The sequence below is a fragment of the Emys orbicularis genome, chromosome 2, assembly GCF_028017835.1.
Source record: "Emys orbicularis isolate rEmyOrb1 chromosome 2, rEmyOrb1.hap1, whole genome shotgun sequence".
NCBI classification, from domain to species: domain Eukaryota; kingdom Metazoa; phylum Chordata; order Testudines; family Emydidae; genus Emys; species Emys orbicularis.
Genome location: NC_088684.1, coordinates 242,304,203 through 242,321,087, shown reverse-complemented (window position 1 = coordinate 242,321,087; position 16,885 = coordinate 242,304,203). Strand labels below are relative to the sequence as shown.

At 40.7% G+C, this 16,885-nt stretch overlaps 1 protein-coding gene across 1 annotated transcript; it reads right to left on the bottom strand.

Annotated features, from left to right (window-relative positions):
* Positions 1-2,329: 2,329 nt before the first annotated feature.
* On the bottom strand, positions 2,330-15,850 carry AGR3 (anterior gradient 3, protein disulphide isomerase family member). Its single transcript, XM_065399979.1, has 7 exons — positions 15,745-15,850; positions 12,204-12,267; positions 9,645-9,697; positions 8,896-8,972; positions 8,681-8,744; positions 3,229-3,312; positions 2,330-2,379 (listed from the first exon to the last, which is right to left on the bottom strand). The coding sequence occupies exons 1-7, from the start codon at positions 15,848-15,850 to the stop codon at positions 2,330-2,332; spliced, it is 498 nt and encodes a 165-aa protein (XP_065256051.1).
* Between the last annotated feature and the right edge of the window lie 1,035 nt (positions 15,851-16,885).

Sequence of the window (16,885 nt, the reverse complement as noted above, 5' to 3'; positions counted from 1 at the left end):
GGTCCATCAATGGCTATTAACCAAGATGGGCAGGGATGCAACCCCATTCTAAGGGCAACTCTAAACCTCTCACTGCCAGAAGCCGGTAGGGGAAGACAGGGGTAGATCATTCCAGCTGCCCTGTTCTGTACACTCCCACTGAAGCTCTGGTACTGGCCACCGTCAGAGACAGGATACAAGGCTAGATAGACCATTGGTCTGAGGCAGCTTGGCACTTCTTATGTTCTTCTATTCTGAGTAACACAGGTGTGACCAAATTCAGGTTCTGTGGCTTTCTCCTTTTAAGTTTTATATCACTATAACATTCGGTGGAGATGAGTTGTCTGGGTTTATTTTCAACATACATGTGTTTTGTATTTTTCCAACAAAAGGCAAGGAATAGAATGTTCATACATTTATAAACTCAAATCAGTCTTGCAGCTCAGTGTAGCTGTTTCCTTTCTATTACTGTATGTATGATGAATGCCCTTTCCTTACTACAAGTTTTATACAGTGTCTGAATACATAGAGTACAAGATGAATGTATGAGTCTTTTATAACTGGCCCAGTCACCCTTACATGTTATAGTACTAGCTTAAGTGGTAAGGAAGGAAATAAGATTTCTTTTGTTCAGACTGTTAAAATGCAGTAACATCAAGTCTTCAATACTAGTTTAAGAAGCCATGCCCTTCCATTTATTTCACTCACAGCATCTCACTGTATTTCCAATCACTGTGGGAGTGGAAATCATTGTGATTGCTAGGCATATTTCTTGCAGTCCTCTGGAATGGTAGGTGGCTTTTTGGACTTGACCAGAGAATATAGAATATTGTTCTGCACTGAGGAGTCAGTCCTTGATACATGAAGGACACCAGGACTCACAGCTAGGGCTCATTAAAAAATAAATTATTATAAAATGAAAATTTTAATTTTCAATGATATTTCAAGTTTTCACCAGGGGGACCCGCCCGCCCCCCATTCCAAGCAGGTCTAATCCTGACACTTGAAAATGACAGCAAAGTGAAACCACTTTTATTCTGGCTATTCTCTGGATTTCCTATGCCACACATACAATTTGAATTGTGTATCAAATGAGTAAACCAAACAGGGTTAGGAGGGACATATTTGACAGTTTTATTTTATTTTCAATATCTTCCTACAGGTACAAAATTCATTTCACTGGGTGTCAAGATAGTATACTATTAGTGACTGATGTAAGAAATTGAATTTTTCTTTAAGCATACAGATCATTTCTCTCCATGTCTCTCTCAAACTCTGTTATAACAGCAAATCTCTTTATTAACAACATTTTACTTTATAGCTAGGAGTAACTTAATTACTTCTTAACAAATGAGTCTATGGCAGTGTTCAAAAAAGAACTAGATAAGTTTATGGAGGATAGGTCCATCAATGGCTGTTAGCCATTGGGCAGGGATGGTGTCCCTAGCCTCTGTATGCCAGAAGCTGGGAATGGGTGACAGGGGATGCATCACCTGATGATTAGCATTCCTTCTGGGGCACCTGGTATTGACCACTGTCAGCAGACAGGATACTGGGCTAGATGGATCTTTGATCTGACCCAGTTTGGCCGTTCTTATGTCTGGGTGTTATGGCCCTGAAGCTTATGTTGAAGCTGAGAATTCCTTCCTTCTAATCCATTGCATTAGTATATTTTCCTCAAAGTCAAAGGCCTTTTATTTAGGTGTTGCTGAATTTTATCTGACAGAGCCCAAACTGTTCACTTAGCTGCATTAGTTGTATATTCAGCATCAAAGTATATGTTCTGCTTTTAACAATCACCTAGTCGTACAGAAGAATGCTGGACACAAAGACGAGCCACTCCCACACTGCCAACTGAGCTTCTCTTGAAAAGTTACAATGAACATATTATCCTTTTCTGCTCCAGCCTCTCTAGGAAATGTCTTCTGATCTGATCCTCTCAGCAAAGGTTATTAACTGGCGCAGGCTACCAAGCAGTCATCAGATGGGATGGGTTACAACTTCTGGTCAAGCTTTACTGGACCAGATTTGAATCAGTGACCTAGAATTCAAAGAATTTTTTTTTTTTTTGCATCGTTTTACCATTCCCCCTGAATTTATCTGTGCAGCTAAGGTTTTACATGTTTTAAATATTTCCGTTCATCCATTCTAAACATTCAGTTCACTTTCAGAAGTGTTATATATACCTGGGAATATATTTTTTTCATATGAAATTCTGTGTACCACAATTGATTGCTATAAGGTTTAAATGCTAATACAGACAAATCAGCTAATGAGTATATTTCAAACGTGGAGGGGTTCCTTGTACCATTTCATCTCATAGAGGTTATGGTGATTTCACTGCCACAAGTTACAGTTCAGTCTGAATAAGGCGTAATGCTTTCTTCATGTTCTCTATCACTGGAAGAAGAATAAACCGCAAATTAAAAAAATATTTGAAGTACATTTCTATTTGAAAATAAAATCTCAATTTATCAAAATGTTTCGCTTGTGAATTAATTGATGTATATTGGGGCACAAAATATATTGTAGATCTTTTATTGTGGGATTTTTGGCACCGTTTACTGAAACCGAGGGTGTAGCGTTTCATGATTATCACTACTAAGAACTTGACAAGCTCCATTTCATCACTTTTCACTTCCCTTCATTTTTCATATTTTAAAATTGATCCTCAACAGTAAATCTTATAATCATGCTTGAAGAGCTAACATACAAATCAATAGTCTTCAGTACATCTAATATTCTATTTGGGGTAAGAAAAATGCTATGCATTCTGATAGATGCTGTGACATGAAAGGGACAAGGTCAACTTGAAAAATTACTTTTCTGTCTGACAATGAGTAATCTTAGGTTGTACCTAAGTAACTCTAAATTTAAAAAGTTGGTAGAAAAATATTTTCTCAATTTTTTCCCTAGGCTGTTTACTTTGTGCATTTGACAGCCCTTTTGTGGATTGTAATTTTCACTGTTCCAGTTAAACCCTTGTCCTGTAAACTTATGAACGCATGCGTAAATTGACTCAATTGAGTAGTCCTACTAATTTCAGTGGGAGTATTTGTGTACTTAAATGCTTTGCTGGATCAGGACCAGAGTGTTCGACCCCTTGCAAGAATTTCCCTAGGTATTTTTGGGGTGCGGAGCAGGAAGGACAATGAAATGCTGTCTGATCCTCAAGCACAGGTCAATGGGTAGGGTATGTCTCACTGGTCACAGTGTGAAATGCAAAGCATTCACAATGTGGATACTTACAGAATGGTATGTCTTGTGGTTCGTAAGTATAGAGTCGATTAGAATATCTTCCAGTGATATCAGCTCTTACTGTGAGAGAGGGGTCTGAAAAAGTAGACATATTATACAATTATCCCATTGCATTCTCAGTAACAGCATCTTCAATGTCTACTGGTTGTGAATATGAGGCAGAGTCAACTTAAATATAGTTTTGGAAGATACTAATTTAGAACAAATGGAATAATTACATTCTTTTCCACCCAGAGTTCTTATTACACTATGATGTACTGAACGAGTGACAGATTTATTTTAAATATTATGTATTAATTGTTAAATACGGATATATGTTATATTCACCAGTATGTATATTCTATTGCATGTTTAAGGGAAAATATCACAAAAAGAGGCCAGTCCGATTGAATATATATTCAGTAGGGCTGTCAAGGAATTAAAAAAGTAATTGCGATTAATCGTGTGATTAAAAAAATTGTCATTAATCGCACAATTAATCGCGTGTTACTAATGGAATACCATTTATTTAAATAATTTTGGATGTTTTTTACATTTTTAAATATATTGATTTCAATTACAACATAGAATACAAACAAGTTTGTTTACATTTGCAGGAGATAATGCTGCCAGCTTCTTGTTTATAATGTCACCTGAAAGTGAGAACAGGTATTTGCTTGGCACTATTGTAGCCGGCGTTGTAAGATATTTACATGCCAGATGTGCTAAAGATTCATATGTCCCTTCATGCTTCAATCACCATTCCAGAGGACACGTGTCCATGCTGACTGTGGGTTCTGCTCAATAATGATCCAAAGCAGCGCAGACCGACACATGTTCATTTTCATCATCTGAGTCAGATGCCATTAGCAAAGGTTGATTTTCTTTTTTGGTGGTTTGCATTCTGTAGTTTCCACATTGGAGTGTTGCTCTTTTAAAACTTCTGAAAGCATGCTCCACACCTCATCCCTCTCAGATTTTGGAAGGCACTTCAGATTCTTAAACCTTGGGTCGAGTGCTGTAGCTATCCTTAGAAATCACACATTGATACCTTCCTTGCGTTTTGTCAAAGCTGCAGTGAAAGTGTTCTTAAAATGAACACCACATGCTGGGTCATCATCCAAGACTGCTATAACATGAAATATATGGCAGAATGTGGTAAAACAGAGCAGGAGACATACAATTCTCCCTCAAGGAGTTCAGTCACAAATTTAATTAACACATTATTTTTGTAATGACCGTCATCCTCATGGAAGCATATCCTCTGGAAAGGTGGCCGAAGCATAAAGGGGCATATGAATGCTTAGCAAATCTGGCACGTAAATACCTTGCAATGCTGGCTACAAAAGTGCCATGGAAAAGCCTGTTCTCACTTTCAGGTAACATTGTAAATAAGAAGAGGGCAGCATTATGTCCCATAAATGTAAACAAACTCATTTATCTTAGTGATTGGCTGAACAAGAAGTAGGACTGAGTGGACTTGTAGACTCTAAAGTTTTACATTGTTTTGTTTTTGAGTGCACTTATGCAACAAAAAAATCTACATTTGTAAGTTCAACTTTCATGATAAAGAGATTGCACTATAGTACTTGTTTGAGGTGAATTGAAAAATACTATTTCTTATAATTTTTACAGTCAATATTCATAATCAAAAATAAATATAAACTGAGCGCTGTACACTTTGTATTATGTGTTGTAAATGAAATCAGTATATTTGGAAATGTAGGAAGAAAATCCAAAATATTTAATAAATTTCAATTGGTATTCTATTGTTTAACAGTTTGATTAAAACTGTGATTAATAGCGATTAATTTTTTTTGAGTTAATTGCGTGAGTTAACTGTGATTAATCAACAGCCCTAATATTCAGTATGTAAAACTATGCACATACATTGGGTAAGGCATTCTGGCTCTGAAAGCTCCACATAAATTATATGAATCATGTATTACTGTGATTCTAGACTTTTACTTTCTGAGGGCCAACTTTTATTATCCTCTCTGTGGCTCACTTCCCTTCTCAAGTTTTCTGACTAAAATTTTCATAACTTGAATTATATGGTCCGATCACCACAGTATGTGAGCGCCTCACAATCTTTAATGCATTCATCCTTCACAGAAAAGTAGGAAAATACTATTATCCTCATTTTACAATAGGGGAACTAAGCCAAAAAAAGACTAAATGATTTGCCCAAGTCACTTAAGGAGTCTATGATGGTGGAGGTATTTGAACCCAGGTCTCCACAGGCAAAGTTAGGGCTATAGCCCATGCACCATTTTGAGATTTGAAAATGATTCATTCTGAAGACCACCAAGAAGAACACCTTGGATTCCTGGTGATCTACAGATCAGGGGTTTAAGAGCCACACTGAGCTCGTCCATCATTGATCCTACATGATTTCTCTCTCTTTGTGACAGTTCAAAAGAAAAATGAAAATTCCACCTTTGCCATGAAGATACAAACACACAGAATTGTAACTGTCGGTTTATATCCCCCTCATTGGGCCTTTCCTAAAGGAGGCAACTTGTTTGAAAATAATGACTATAGGGACCTGTCAACAATACCCTTCTGTGACGTTGCACTCTATATGATTTTATGAAAGTATGCTGATGAGTGCGAATATAATGTAACTAAAATATGCTTCATGCAAAAGGTTTCTTGTAAGATATCATTACAAAACTTATAATCTACTGAATGTGTTCATCCTATTTGTATGAATGTATCATTCTTGTATCTGAAACTAGAAATATGAAATATAACTCTGAGGGCCTATTGTAATTATGCAAAATGTGGGGCATTGATGGTGGTATGGAATCTTGATGGCTCCCATCAACCAGGACAATTGACTGTAAATGGCTCTGTTTTACTTGTAAGTCTTCCTGTATATGTGTGTGCTGGCAAGTGGGTAATGAAGTCTTACAGTGACATGTGATCATGTCTCCTGAACTGGAATCCATCTTTAACCTGGTGCTTTTCCATTTAGAAGGAGGGGTGGGAACACAGAGAGGGGAAAAAGGATTCCCGCCTTATGCAAAAGATATATAAGTGGGTTGACCAGAACAAAAGGGGCGGCCATCATGAGAAATCCACTAGCTACCACCTGAGCTGGAACCAGGGCTGTACCAGGGGAAAGGATTGTGCCCAGACTAGGAAGGTGTCCAGTCTGTGAAAGAAACTTATTGAAACATCTCTGAGGGTGAGATTTTATCTGTATTCAGTGTTATTACTGTACTAGGCTTAGACTTGCGTGTTTTTTATTTTTATTTTGCTTGGTAATTCACTTTGTTCTGTATCGGGGGTAGCCGTGTTAGTCTGTAGCCACAAAAACAACAAGGAGTCCGGTGGCACCTTAAAGACTAACATATTTGTTTGGGCATAAGGTTTTGTGGGTAAAAAAACTCACTTCTTCAGATGTGAAGAAGTGAGGTTTTTTACCCACGAAAGCTTATGTCCAAATAAATCTGTTAGTCTTTAAGGTGCCACCGGACTCCTTGTTGTTTTTGTCACTTTGTTCTGTCTTCTATTGCTTGGAACCACTTAAATCCTACTTTCACTTTTTACTTCTTAATTAACCCAGAGTATGTATTAATACCTGGGAGGGGCAAACAGCTGTGCATATCTCTCTATCAGTGTTCTAGATGGCAAACAATTTGAGTTTACACTGTATAAGCTTTATACAGGGTAAAACGGATTTATTTGGGGTTTGGACCCCATTGGGAGTTGGGTATCTGGGTGCTAGAGACAGGAGCACTTCTTAAGTTGCTTTCAGTTAAGTCTGCAGCTTTGGGGCACGTGGTTCAGACCCTGGGTCTGTGTTAGAGCAGACTGGCATGTCTGGCTCAACAAGACAGGGTGCTGGAGTCCCAAGCTGGCAGGGAAAGCAGGGGCAGAAGTAGTCTTGGCACATCAGTTGGCAGCCCCAAGGGGGTTTCTGTGATCCAACCCATCACACCTTCATCCCCCCATCTCTCATCTCCCGCATGGGGCTTATGGCAGCTGTAAGGGCTGGCACTTAGAAAGAGAGGGACCAGGATCGACGGGAGTGGTGGTGGTGTCAAACACTCATTCGCATAATTTCCCCATTTACAACCTCTTCCACTTGAGCAGCCCTGGGATTGCATTGCAGCTTCAGAGCACCCCTACCCCTATGTGGCATTGGATTCAATTCTTTTTGGGATCAGCTGGCCTCGTGCAAAGCTGGGTTATATTGCAGGCTGACATATCCCTTTTTTACCAGCGTAGTGACGAGTGCATTACAAATACACACTGCACCCACTGTGAGACTATTTGCAGGGACATACTATTGCAATGCTGTATGAGCAATTTATTAGACATTCATGGAGATTTCTTTCTAGTTAAGCAACTCAGTAAACTCCTCCTTTTGCCAAACTTGCCAATAGCTGAGACTCTGCTTGGTTTTGGAGGGTCAGGGAAATATGTATATAGCATTGATTTCTTTTGTGGACAGATCTGTGGCGAGCTGCCTGGTGGACTGATTTTAAATCCAAGTTGTTTAAATCACCTCTCTCTCTCTCTCTCTCTCTCTCTCTCTCTTTTTTTTTTTTCCCCATAGCTTGTGGATCCCTTCCCCTTCTGCACCATCTGCCAGTGCTGCACCTTTCATTTATTATCCCCTTTCCAGGATGTGGAACCATTGGCTCCTGCCATCTCCCTCACCCCAGGGGCCGAAGTATTCTACATTAAGTGGCAATGTTTTGAAAATGTCACACCATGTTCAAGCTCAACCCAGGAGTGGGAAGAGCCTATGGTAATGGAATTCTAAGATTGAAGGGGGGACTCAAACCCAAGCTACTTTCACATACACTTCACCCCCAACTCTCACCTATCCCTTACTCCTCTAGTGTGCTGGACGAGATGAGCCTTGCTTTTTCTGTGTGCGTGTGCACATCTGTCTGTCCGTGCTGTCCGCTGCTAGAGGAGATATTTAAATACTCCCTCATTCTTCCCTTCTCTAAACTGATAAGTCTTCAGATAGGTAAAAGGCTGTTATAAAGAGGAGGAGGATCAGTTTTTCTCCATGTCCACTGAAGGTAGGACAAGAAGTAATGGTCTTATTCTGCAGCAAGGGAGATTTAGATATTAAGGGAAATGTTCTAACTATAAGGGCAGTTAAGCTCTGGAATACGCTTCCAAGGAAGGTTGTGGAGTCCCCATCATTGGAGGTTTTAAAGACAAACACCTGTCAGGGATGATCTAGGCATATTTAACCCTGCCTCAGTGCAGGCAGATGGACTAGGTGATTTCTCATGATCCCTTCCAGCCCTACATTTCTATGGTTTTGTTTGATGCCTTGAAGGAGGCAAGGGTTTGGTATATACCATGCTAACTCAAAAATTAATAAATTAAAATGTTAAATATCCTGTATATCATGAGGGAGAAAATTCCTATAACACATACATACTATTGAAATGAGGTTTCATTTTAAGAAGATATATATTGTGCATACCTACAAACATGATTCGAGGTACATATTGTCCATCAGGTGACAAGTTCTTATCTGTGGTTTCATGCTGGCAGGAAATTAAAAGCAAATTATTAAATATTCATTTGCACTTTGTGAAACTAGCGAATAGGAGCATATGAAGCCATGGTAGATAATACTAAAGTGACAACATATGCTGAAATGCATCAATTTAAAACGTGCAATATATATCTCCTTACCATGAGATTTAGCATGATGAAGTTATTTTGAGCCATTTCTTGTATTTCCTCATTTTCTGCAAAAACCTTCTTCAGTGCTAGAAAAAGATGTTGTGATGGTTTTAAAAGCTGTTCTCAATCACTGCTTCCAAAATCTATTTTTCCTTCTACACTGGGGCAACATATGCATGAGACTTTGCTTTCTCCACATTTCTAATGAGACAGGTCACAGATCTATCACCACATTTTGGTTTTGTCCTGTGTCGGGACAACCTTCAGCTATACAAATGGAAGCTTTCTCCTGTTATTTCTGAAGCCTTTCATTTCAATGGGTGTCAAGCAACAGCTTGACAAAAGTGTATTATTCTCCGTAAATTCTTCTTAGGTCAATTTCAGCAGTCATGCCCCAGTCTCCTTCTCTGGTTACCAGTTCAGGAGGAAAGAACAATATTAAATCTGTTCAATGAGTTAGGAGTAAATTCATGCATCTTAATTTAAACCGTCTAATACTGCATCAGGCTTTGCAGAACAGGTTTGTAAGGTATTTTTTCATGTTCTCTGTTGTAAAAGGCTTGTGGTGAGGTTTGTAAGCAGCCTGTTTTCATTATTTACTTTTTGGAGAAACTTTCTATTGAATATGCAGCACATCTGAGAAAGTGATTCAGTGTTACAGATAACTATAGAAAGGGGCCATATAACAATCTAGATATTGGCGGATATATGTTCTAAAAATCCTTAAATTAGTTTAACAATCAGACAATTGAAATTACCTTGGCAGTATTGACAGTCCTCCAGATGATGAATGACCATCAGTGGTTTGTTACTTTAATAACAACAAAAAATACATAATTAGATCATCTGATGAGTGTAAAATTAGAGTCACTTGGATAAACAGGCCTGGATATGCAACTGCTGTTGTATCTTATGTTACACCAAACTAATAACTAGACTGAGGCATTGGGAAGAATGGAGCATATTTCTGAGTGTCACGTAACTCGTTCATAAAAAGGAACGCAACAAAATAGAGATGCAAGATATATTCTAAACTGAGAAGTTCTCAGCTTGGAGACTGCAGAGGATCATCTTTTTATTATTGCTTAATATATAGTTCCAGGAAGGCTTACAAAGAGAAGCATTCTCCAACCTAGTAGCCCAGTCTTGTGGACACTTACTACTGAGTAGAGCTAGTCAAAATTTCCTTGCTCTGGTTTTCTACAAGGTTTTTTTTCATTAAAAAATCTATTTTTGATTAAACTGCCCCTCCCTTGAAAATTGGCTATGAAAAGTTTCATTGAAAAATTGGGGGGTGGAGGGGGGTGTTGAGCAGCTGCAGAATTGGCTTAAATTTTTCCCCAAATGGAAAATGTTGATGAAATTTAGATATCTTTCAACATTTTTGGGAAAAAAGTATGTATATACTTGATCATAAGCCGGTTCGTTTATAAGCCGACCCCCCCCCCCCAAGATGGATAAGTAAAAATGGAAAATTTTTATGACCCGTTCATAAGCCAACCCTATAATTCAGGGGTCAGCAAACTTCGGCTCCCAGGCCATGAGGATAAGCCGCTGGTGGGCCAAGATGGTTTGTTTACCTCGAGGTAAACCTTAGTAAACGAAGTGTCCTGGCGCGCCAGCTACTTACCCTGACGGCTGGGACAGCAACTGGTGGGGAAATTTTTTTGGGGGGGGAGAAGCTGGGGGTGAGGGGAGTAACCCCTCTGACCCCACCCCACATGACCCCACCCCCTAGCCCGGGACCCCCACACTCTCCCCATCTCATCTCTTCCCACCTTATCTGGGAAGGATGTCTCTGGCCTGGCTGGAGCTGCTCCAGCGGGCCAGACCGGGCGGCACGGCCGCAGCATGTTCCATTGGGCTGGGACGGGCGGCGCGGCCGCAGTGTGCTCCGGCGCCCAAGCGGCGTGGCCACAGCCTGCTCTGGGGGGCGGGCTGAGCGGCACGGCTGCAGCCTGCCAGCCCCGGAGCTGCAGCTGCTTCAGAGGCTGGGGGGAGAGCAGTGTGGTCAGAAGCTGAGAGATTCTGGCCCTGCCTCTTCCCTTCTAGCTGTGCTGCTTCTCCTTGCTCCCTCTGTTGGGGGGAGAGGCTGTGTCCCACCTTTCCCTCTCTACACCCGTTCATAAGCTGACCCCCTTCTCTGGTGCTTCCCTTTTTTACTAAAAAAATTCGGCTTATGAACGAGTATATATGGTTAGAGCCGGCTTTAGGCCGATTCCGCCGATTCCCCGGAATCGGGCCCTGCGCCTAAGAGGGCCCCACTCCCCTGGCCGGAGCGCGGCAAGCCCTGCGGCTCCACTCCCCCGGCGGGAGCCCTGCGGCCCCGCTCCCCCGGCCGGAGTGCCGGCCCGAGCCTGGCAAGCCCCGCGGTGCCGCTCCCCGGTCAGAGCGCCGGCCAGAGCCCAGCAACCACGTGGCCCCGCAACCCCGGCCAGAGCGCGGCAGTCCGAAGTGCCGCTGAAGATTCGGAGCGCCGCCCAGTGAGTACAAGCCCCACTTGCTAAAGCCGGCCCTGTATACGGTAATTAAAAAACCCAAATCTTGTGAGACAAATTTTTATTGTTTTTTTGACCAGTTCTCGTGCTCAGCACAGTGCTTATTACTATGTGTTTTGCCACTGTAGTCAATAGTGCTCAGTAGGATTTTCCTCCTTGCTTTCACAAGGTATGCAACAGATTAGTTGCCCTTCTTTTAAACCTGAGTTGGTAGGTTGGCCTGGGACTGCGCTTTGTTGCTGTAGAAAGAAGTGGGTTTGGAGGAGTGATCTGGAGGAGAGTGAGGTTATGAGGTGTACAGGAATCCTCAAGTGTACTTCCCACTGAATCCATAGTGATGCTTATTCAAGAACTCATTCTGGACGAGTTGTGAACAGTGAGGAACTGCCCATGTATTTAATACTATAAGCCAAAGGGGAAAGCATTGAGATGATAGTTAATACAACAGAATGTTGCCTGAGGTTCTATTACTGTCTCATGCTGTTGTGGTAAAGCTGAGTAATTAATCAAAGATAAATACCATCATGAAAACAAGTCTGTTTACTTTCTGATAATAGACATTTATCCTGTGGCAATTTTCTATTCCATAGCACACACATAAACGCCAACATCTTGTCTAACAGTGCTTGATGCAGCAAGCCACAGTGCGATTACCAAAAAGATGTTGCTTTTATTTATAGAATTACATTTTTGTTTTGTTACAAGATGCTTTCTATATTAGCTAGAGTGGGATTTTTTGTTTTGCTTTGTTTCTTTACAGTACTTTGACTAGATAGTTCAGCTGACTTGACAACTTTATCTTTTCTAAATGTTCTTTACCTTTTTCTTGCTTGAAAAAGCCCTTCTTCATAGGTTTGCACCCAAGTAATATCATCTCCCCAGCCTGTAATCACAATGGAGGGATTAATCAACAGAGTCTTGAAAATAACTTCTGTTTTGGGCATTTATCAATATCTTGCACAGAGATAGGATTTTTTTTATCCAGTGCCTTCAAAACTCCATGTAGATATTAAGTCTCAACTTTTGAGTATTACACTAATTTAACAGATAAGTAAACTTAGGCACAAAGGACCAGGGAACAGGTTTACAAAGGTATTCAAATTTCTAAAGAGGCAGATAGGCACCAAGTTGGAATTTCAAAAACACCTAGGCAAGTTACTTGCCAAACTTAAGCACTTAGGCAAGCACCTAGTGGAATTTACAATCTTCATCGGTCCTCAAGTCCCTGAGTCTGGCTGATCTACATTTGATGCAGAACCTGAAGTCAGGGGACAAAAGTAGGATGAAAAAAGAGTTCCCAACCCTCATAGTTGTGGAGAAAAGTTTGAAAACGTGACCCCTAAAATTTCAAATACCAACAGACAAAAGGATTCAAAAATCAATATTTTTAAAAAAACCTCATAATTTTTAATCTAATCTCATAATTTTTGGGCCTGAATCATGATTTTTTTTAACATTAGGAGTTGGCAACACTAAGTCTGTTCATGCAGTCTTTATCAAGAATTAATATTAAAAATATTTCCAGATGAATTACCAGCCTCTCCACTCATCCCCACCTAGTCATTTTCTGGTCTTGAGGAGGGTATTGTCCAATTGATTCATGTGCCTTATCAGATCCTCAATGTGCAGGTTCTTGTTTAATAGGTTCAGACTCCTCAGCAATGTTACTTCCCTACTAAGGCTGTGGTGGGAGTACTATTGCTGCAAGAGTTGAACACCAATTGATTTGGATTTGGAACCAGCTGAAGATCCTGCCTGATTCTTCTCTGCTGAGTATCTTGGTCAATCTCAACCATGTAGGATCTTGTAGTAAAGCTCCACCTAGTGACAACAGCCAATATTGTTCAATCTCTTTCCTTATCCAGTCTTGTCAGTATTTGATCTTCGATAAGATTTGGGCTGCATTCTAATTGGTTAAAGAGGAAAGCCTGAGATGTTTTAAATCTGGTATCTCTTGGCCTCCTATCGTTTAAGGAGGACCATTTAGGTTAACGATGTATCTCTCAGGTTGATAATATTATTCTGATCTGTTTGACCAATAAGCAGCTGAGCTTGGCTTGATTCAGTGACTGAGGTAGGGGGTTGTTTTATAGCTCAGAAGAGCTAATATAAGGTCTCTTTATTGTAGTAGAGATTTCTTAGCAATCTGGACTGCTGGAAAGAGCAATATACTCCCTTATAAGTTCTGGGGGCTGCAAGTTACATACTCAAACTTATACTGTGTCTCAGAAGCTTGGAATTCAGAGCAAGCAAGCGGTCACATGCTGTCAGTGACTATTTCTTCCACATTTCCAAAATAAGGAATGATGGCCTATGCTGCAAAATTCAAATGATTCTAGCTTCCATTTTCAATCCTGTCCTATGTGGAGTGACATATTAGGGCTTGGTCCTGGCATTTTTTTAAAGCATTGCTGGTCAAGGATTGTAGGACTTCAGTATGATTGCAATAGGTTATCAGACCTTCAGCTACAGAGAGTTCCCCTCTCTTTGCATGGAAGGATGTGTGAGCCCTCAGGGGTACTTGGGATTAGATGGGAGTTATATGGTGCACGTGCCTTGTGCTAATTCTCTTTGTGTGGGATGAATTTTGCCAAGTGTGAGTTATGGGTAGTTGAGGACTATAGAATTCTTAAACATTACATGATAGGGAGAGGCAGGGGAGGTAGATGGAGATTATGCAAAGCAAGTAATCTTATCCAAATTCCACAAATGGAGATGGAGAAGTGGCAAGGACCTTGCAGAGCTCCTAAACTATTCCTGTACCCATATTCTTAAGGGAATTAACAGAGAGAAAATCATTACATTTAAAGTTAAAGACTAGTTAACATTAAAGTTGAAAATTTTGCATAACAAGGAACTTCTTTAAGTGTGAAAATGAACAGCTAAAGGACAGGAGATAGATATGTGAGCATCCTCATTGGTCAGTCTCTAAATGTGCTTCTGTTCTGGAAAACAATTAAGCAAAAATAGTGTGTGTGTGTGTGGGGGGGGGGAGGAAGTCTGTGATTTCCATGTTAAATGTGTCAAGTTGGGTTATTTGTTTCTAGTACATCATTATTAGTAACAGGTTCTGCAGGCCAAATGAGGCTGTGATGTGCCACACAAGGCAGTGCAGGTTGAGTGAATTAACCTGATAGGCTGCAACTGAAGGAGAGACAGAGCTTGAAAGGCTGATTGAAGGTTGAACCCAGCTGAGAAGGAACAGGCAGGGCTGGTATAAAGCCAGGAAGTTAGCAGCAGAAAGCTGCTGCAGGGGAAGTGTTCTGCAGTCACTCCCTGGGAGAAGGGGATTTGGGCTGATAAACCTAGAGAGTGGGGAGGCTAGAGGGTGAGAGCAAAGAAATAGGAAGGAGGCCAGGGAAACAGTAGCAGGGTCTGGGTGCAAGCAGCAGGGCCGGCTCCAGGGTTTTTGCTGCCCCAAGCGGCGAAAAATAATAATAATAATAATAATAAAAAAAAGCCGCGATCGGCGGCAGCTCCACTGCGCTGCTTTCTTCTTTGGCGGCAATTCGGTGGCAGGTCCTTCCCTCCGAGAGGGACCGAGGGACCCGCCGCTGAATTGCCGCCGAAGATCCCGATGTGCCGCCTCTTCCCCTTGGCTGCCCCAAGCACCTGCTTGCTGAGCTGGTGCCTGGAGCCGGCCCTGGCAAGCAGACCATAGGTACTGGACATAGAGTGCCTGACCTGGCACCTGGAGAGTAGTAGGTGGGCCCAGGTTCCCCTACCAGCCACTGGGATAGTAGCATAAACTGAGCAGTGGAGCCAAAGACTGCCTGGGACAGATGCCCAAAGGGACTCTGATACCCTGGAATGGGAGGGCTGTACAGTGACCTGGCTGGAGGGCTAAGTCACGAAGAAGGAATACCCTGAGTTCCAGCGAGAGACCACGGGGTGAGGAAAGGTATGCCAGACCAGAGTGGAGCTAATTCCCAAAGCAGCCAGGAGGAGGCGACCTAGTGGTGAGTGGACTCCGTGAGAGAGGCCCTCAGTGCTATCTGTACAACTCCAGTGCTTCATTGGGTTTGCGCAGGCATAACTTATTGGAACTGTGTAAATTATTTCATTGCACAAGAAGAAACAGAGCCCTACTCACTGTTGGCTCTGCTGGTTTTGCAGAGCTAAAAGGAAAAAAAATCAATAAACGTGAGGGGTGGGAATGTAAAGTTATGAGTGAATGCACACAAGGGGTAGATCTGTTGAATAACAAAAAGTGCTCTTTTCATATAGCCCTTTTCAGAGAAAATAAGCACTCTTAAAATAAACGCTATCAAATGTCTTAAAATAGAAGAGTATATTGAATTTAAACATGTGGCTGCATTTTATATTAACTAAACAATTAAATAAAGTGAACATACTGCACCTCTCGACAGCGTCTGGGGAGCTCTTTTTTCCTTTTTGATTGCCATCGCGAGGTTGGAAGATACTGCGATTAGCAGGAGTGACAAAGCCAATGCTGAATGCATCATTATCTCTTTAAGAAATCCCCTTTCAATGCAGCCGTGAAACTGGAAAACGAAGCAACCTTTTTAGTTGGGTGGGTTCATTACAAGTTGCCATCTGGAAGATGATTTTAATAGCATTCTAATAAGCTACACCACAAGGACTGTTTTGTTTGTTTCTGGAAACAGTGGACTTGCTTGATGACAAGAGTCCAGAGTCCAGGTGGTCTACACTAGATATGTAAGCATCCTGCAGATTTGTCAGAAATATACCCGGAGAACAATATAGAGTTACTACTATAGTTTTGAACAGTGAAAAATTAATCAGTTTCACTTTTATTTCTAGTCAATTTCACATTCCAGTTGTTATACACTAGTCTAATCTTATAATTATTGAGTTGAAAACATGGCAGGACAATGCTTCTGGGTTGTGTTTTCCTTTCCCCAAACTGTATTGTTGGAATTGTTAATAATAATAATAAAAAAGAATGGCATGGGAACATTTCTATTGACAATAGGTTTTGTGCTCCAACTCTAGTTGATGATATCCGTTCTAAAAAAGTTAGCTGAAATTATAAGAAGCTTGTCTTCTGGTAGACTCCAGTGTAACAAGACACATTGGAGAAACATCAGGAAGGGATTTCCCAGAAAACAAACAAATATTTTTGCAATTTAAAATTACAAAGTGAAAAACACATTTATAATTATATTTTTTAAAAATGGCTTTTAATAATGAAAGAACATCAGTGCTTCCACTGAGAAAAGTATTTGAAAGTTTGAGTGTCGGTCTGAGCTTTGTCCAAAATATCTGAATATCTTAACTCAGAAAACGTCATGGAAATTACAGTATTCTAGGGGTACTTTTTTTTTTTATTCATGACAAAACTCGCATGAGAATAGTCACTCTTGAAACGTCATGATTTCTGCTTCTGATTAGAAGTGAAAAGGGCAAAATCTGTGCAAACAGGATTTTTTTTGTTTTAAATCAAACACTTTTGAACCTAGTTAGAATTTCTGTTTTAAAAAAATGGTGCTTTCCCCCCTCTGGTCTGGACAATCATT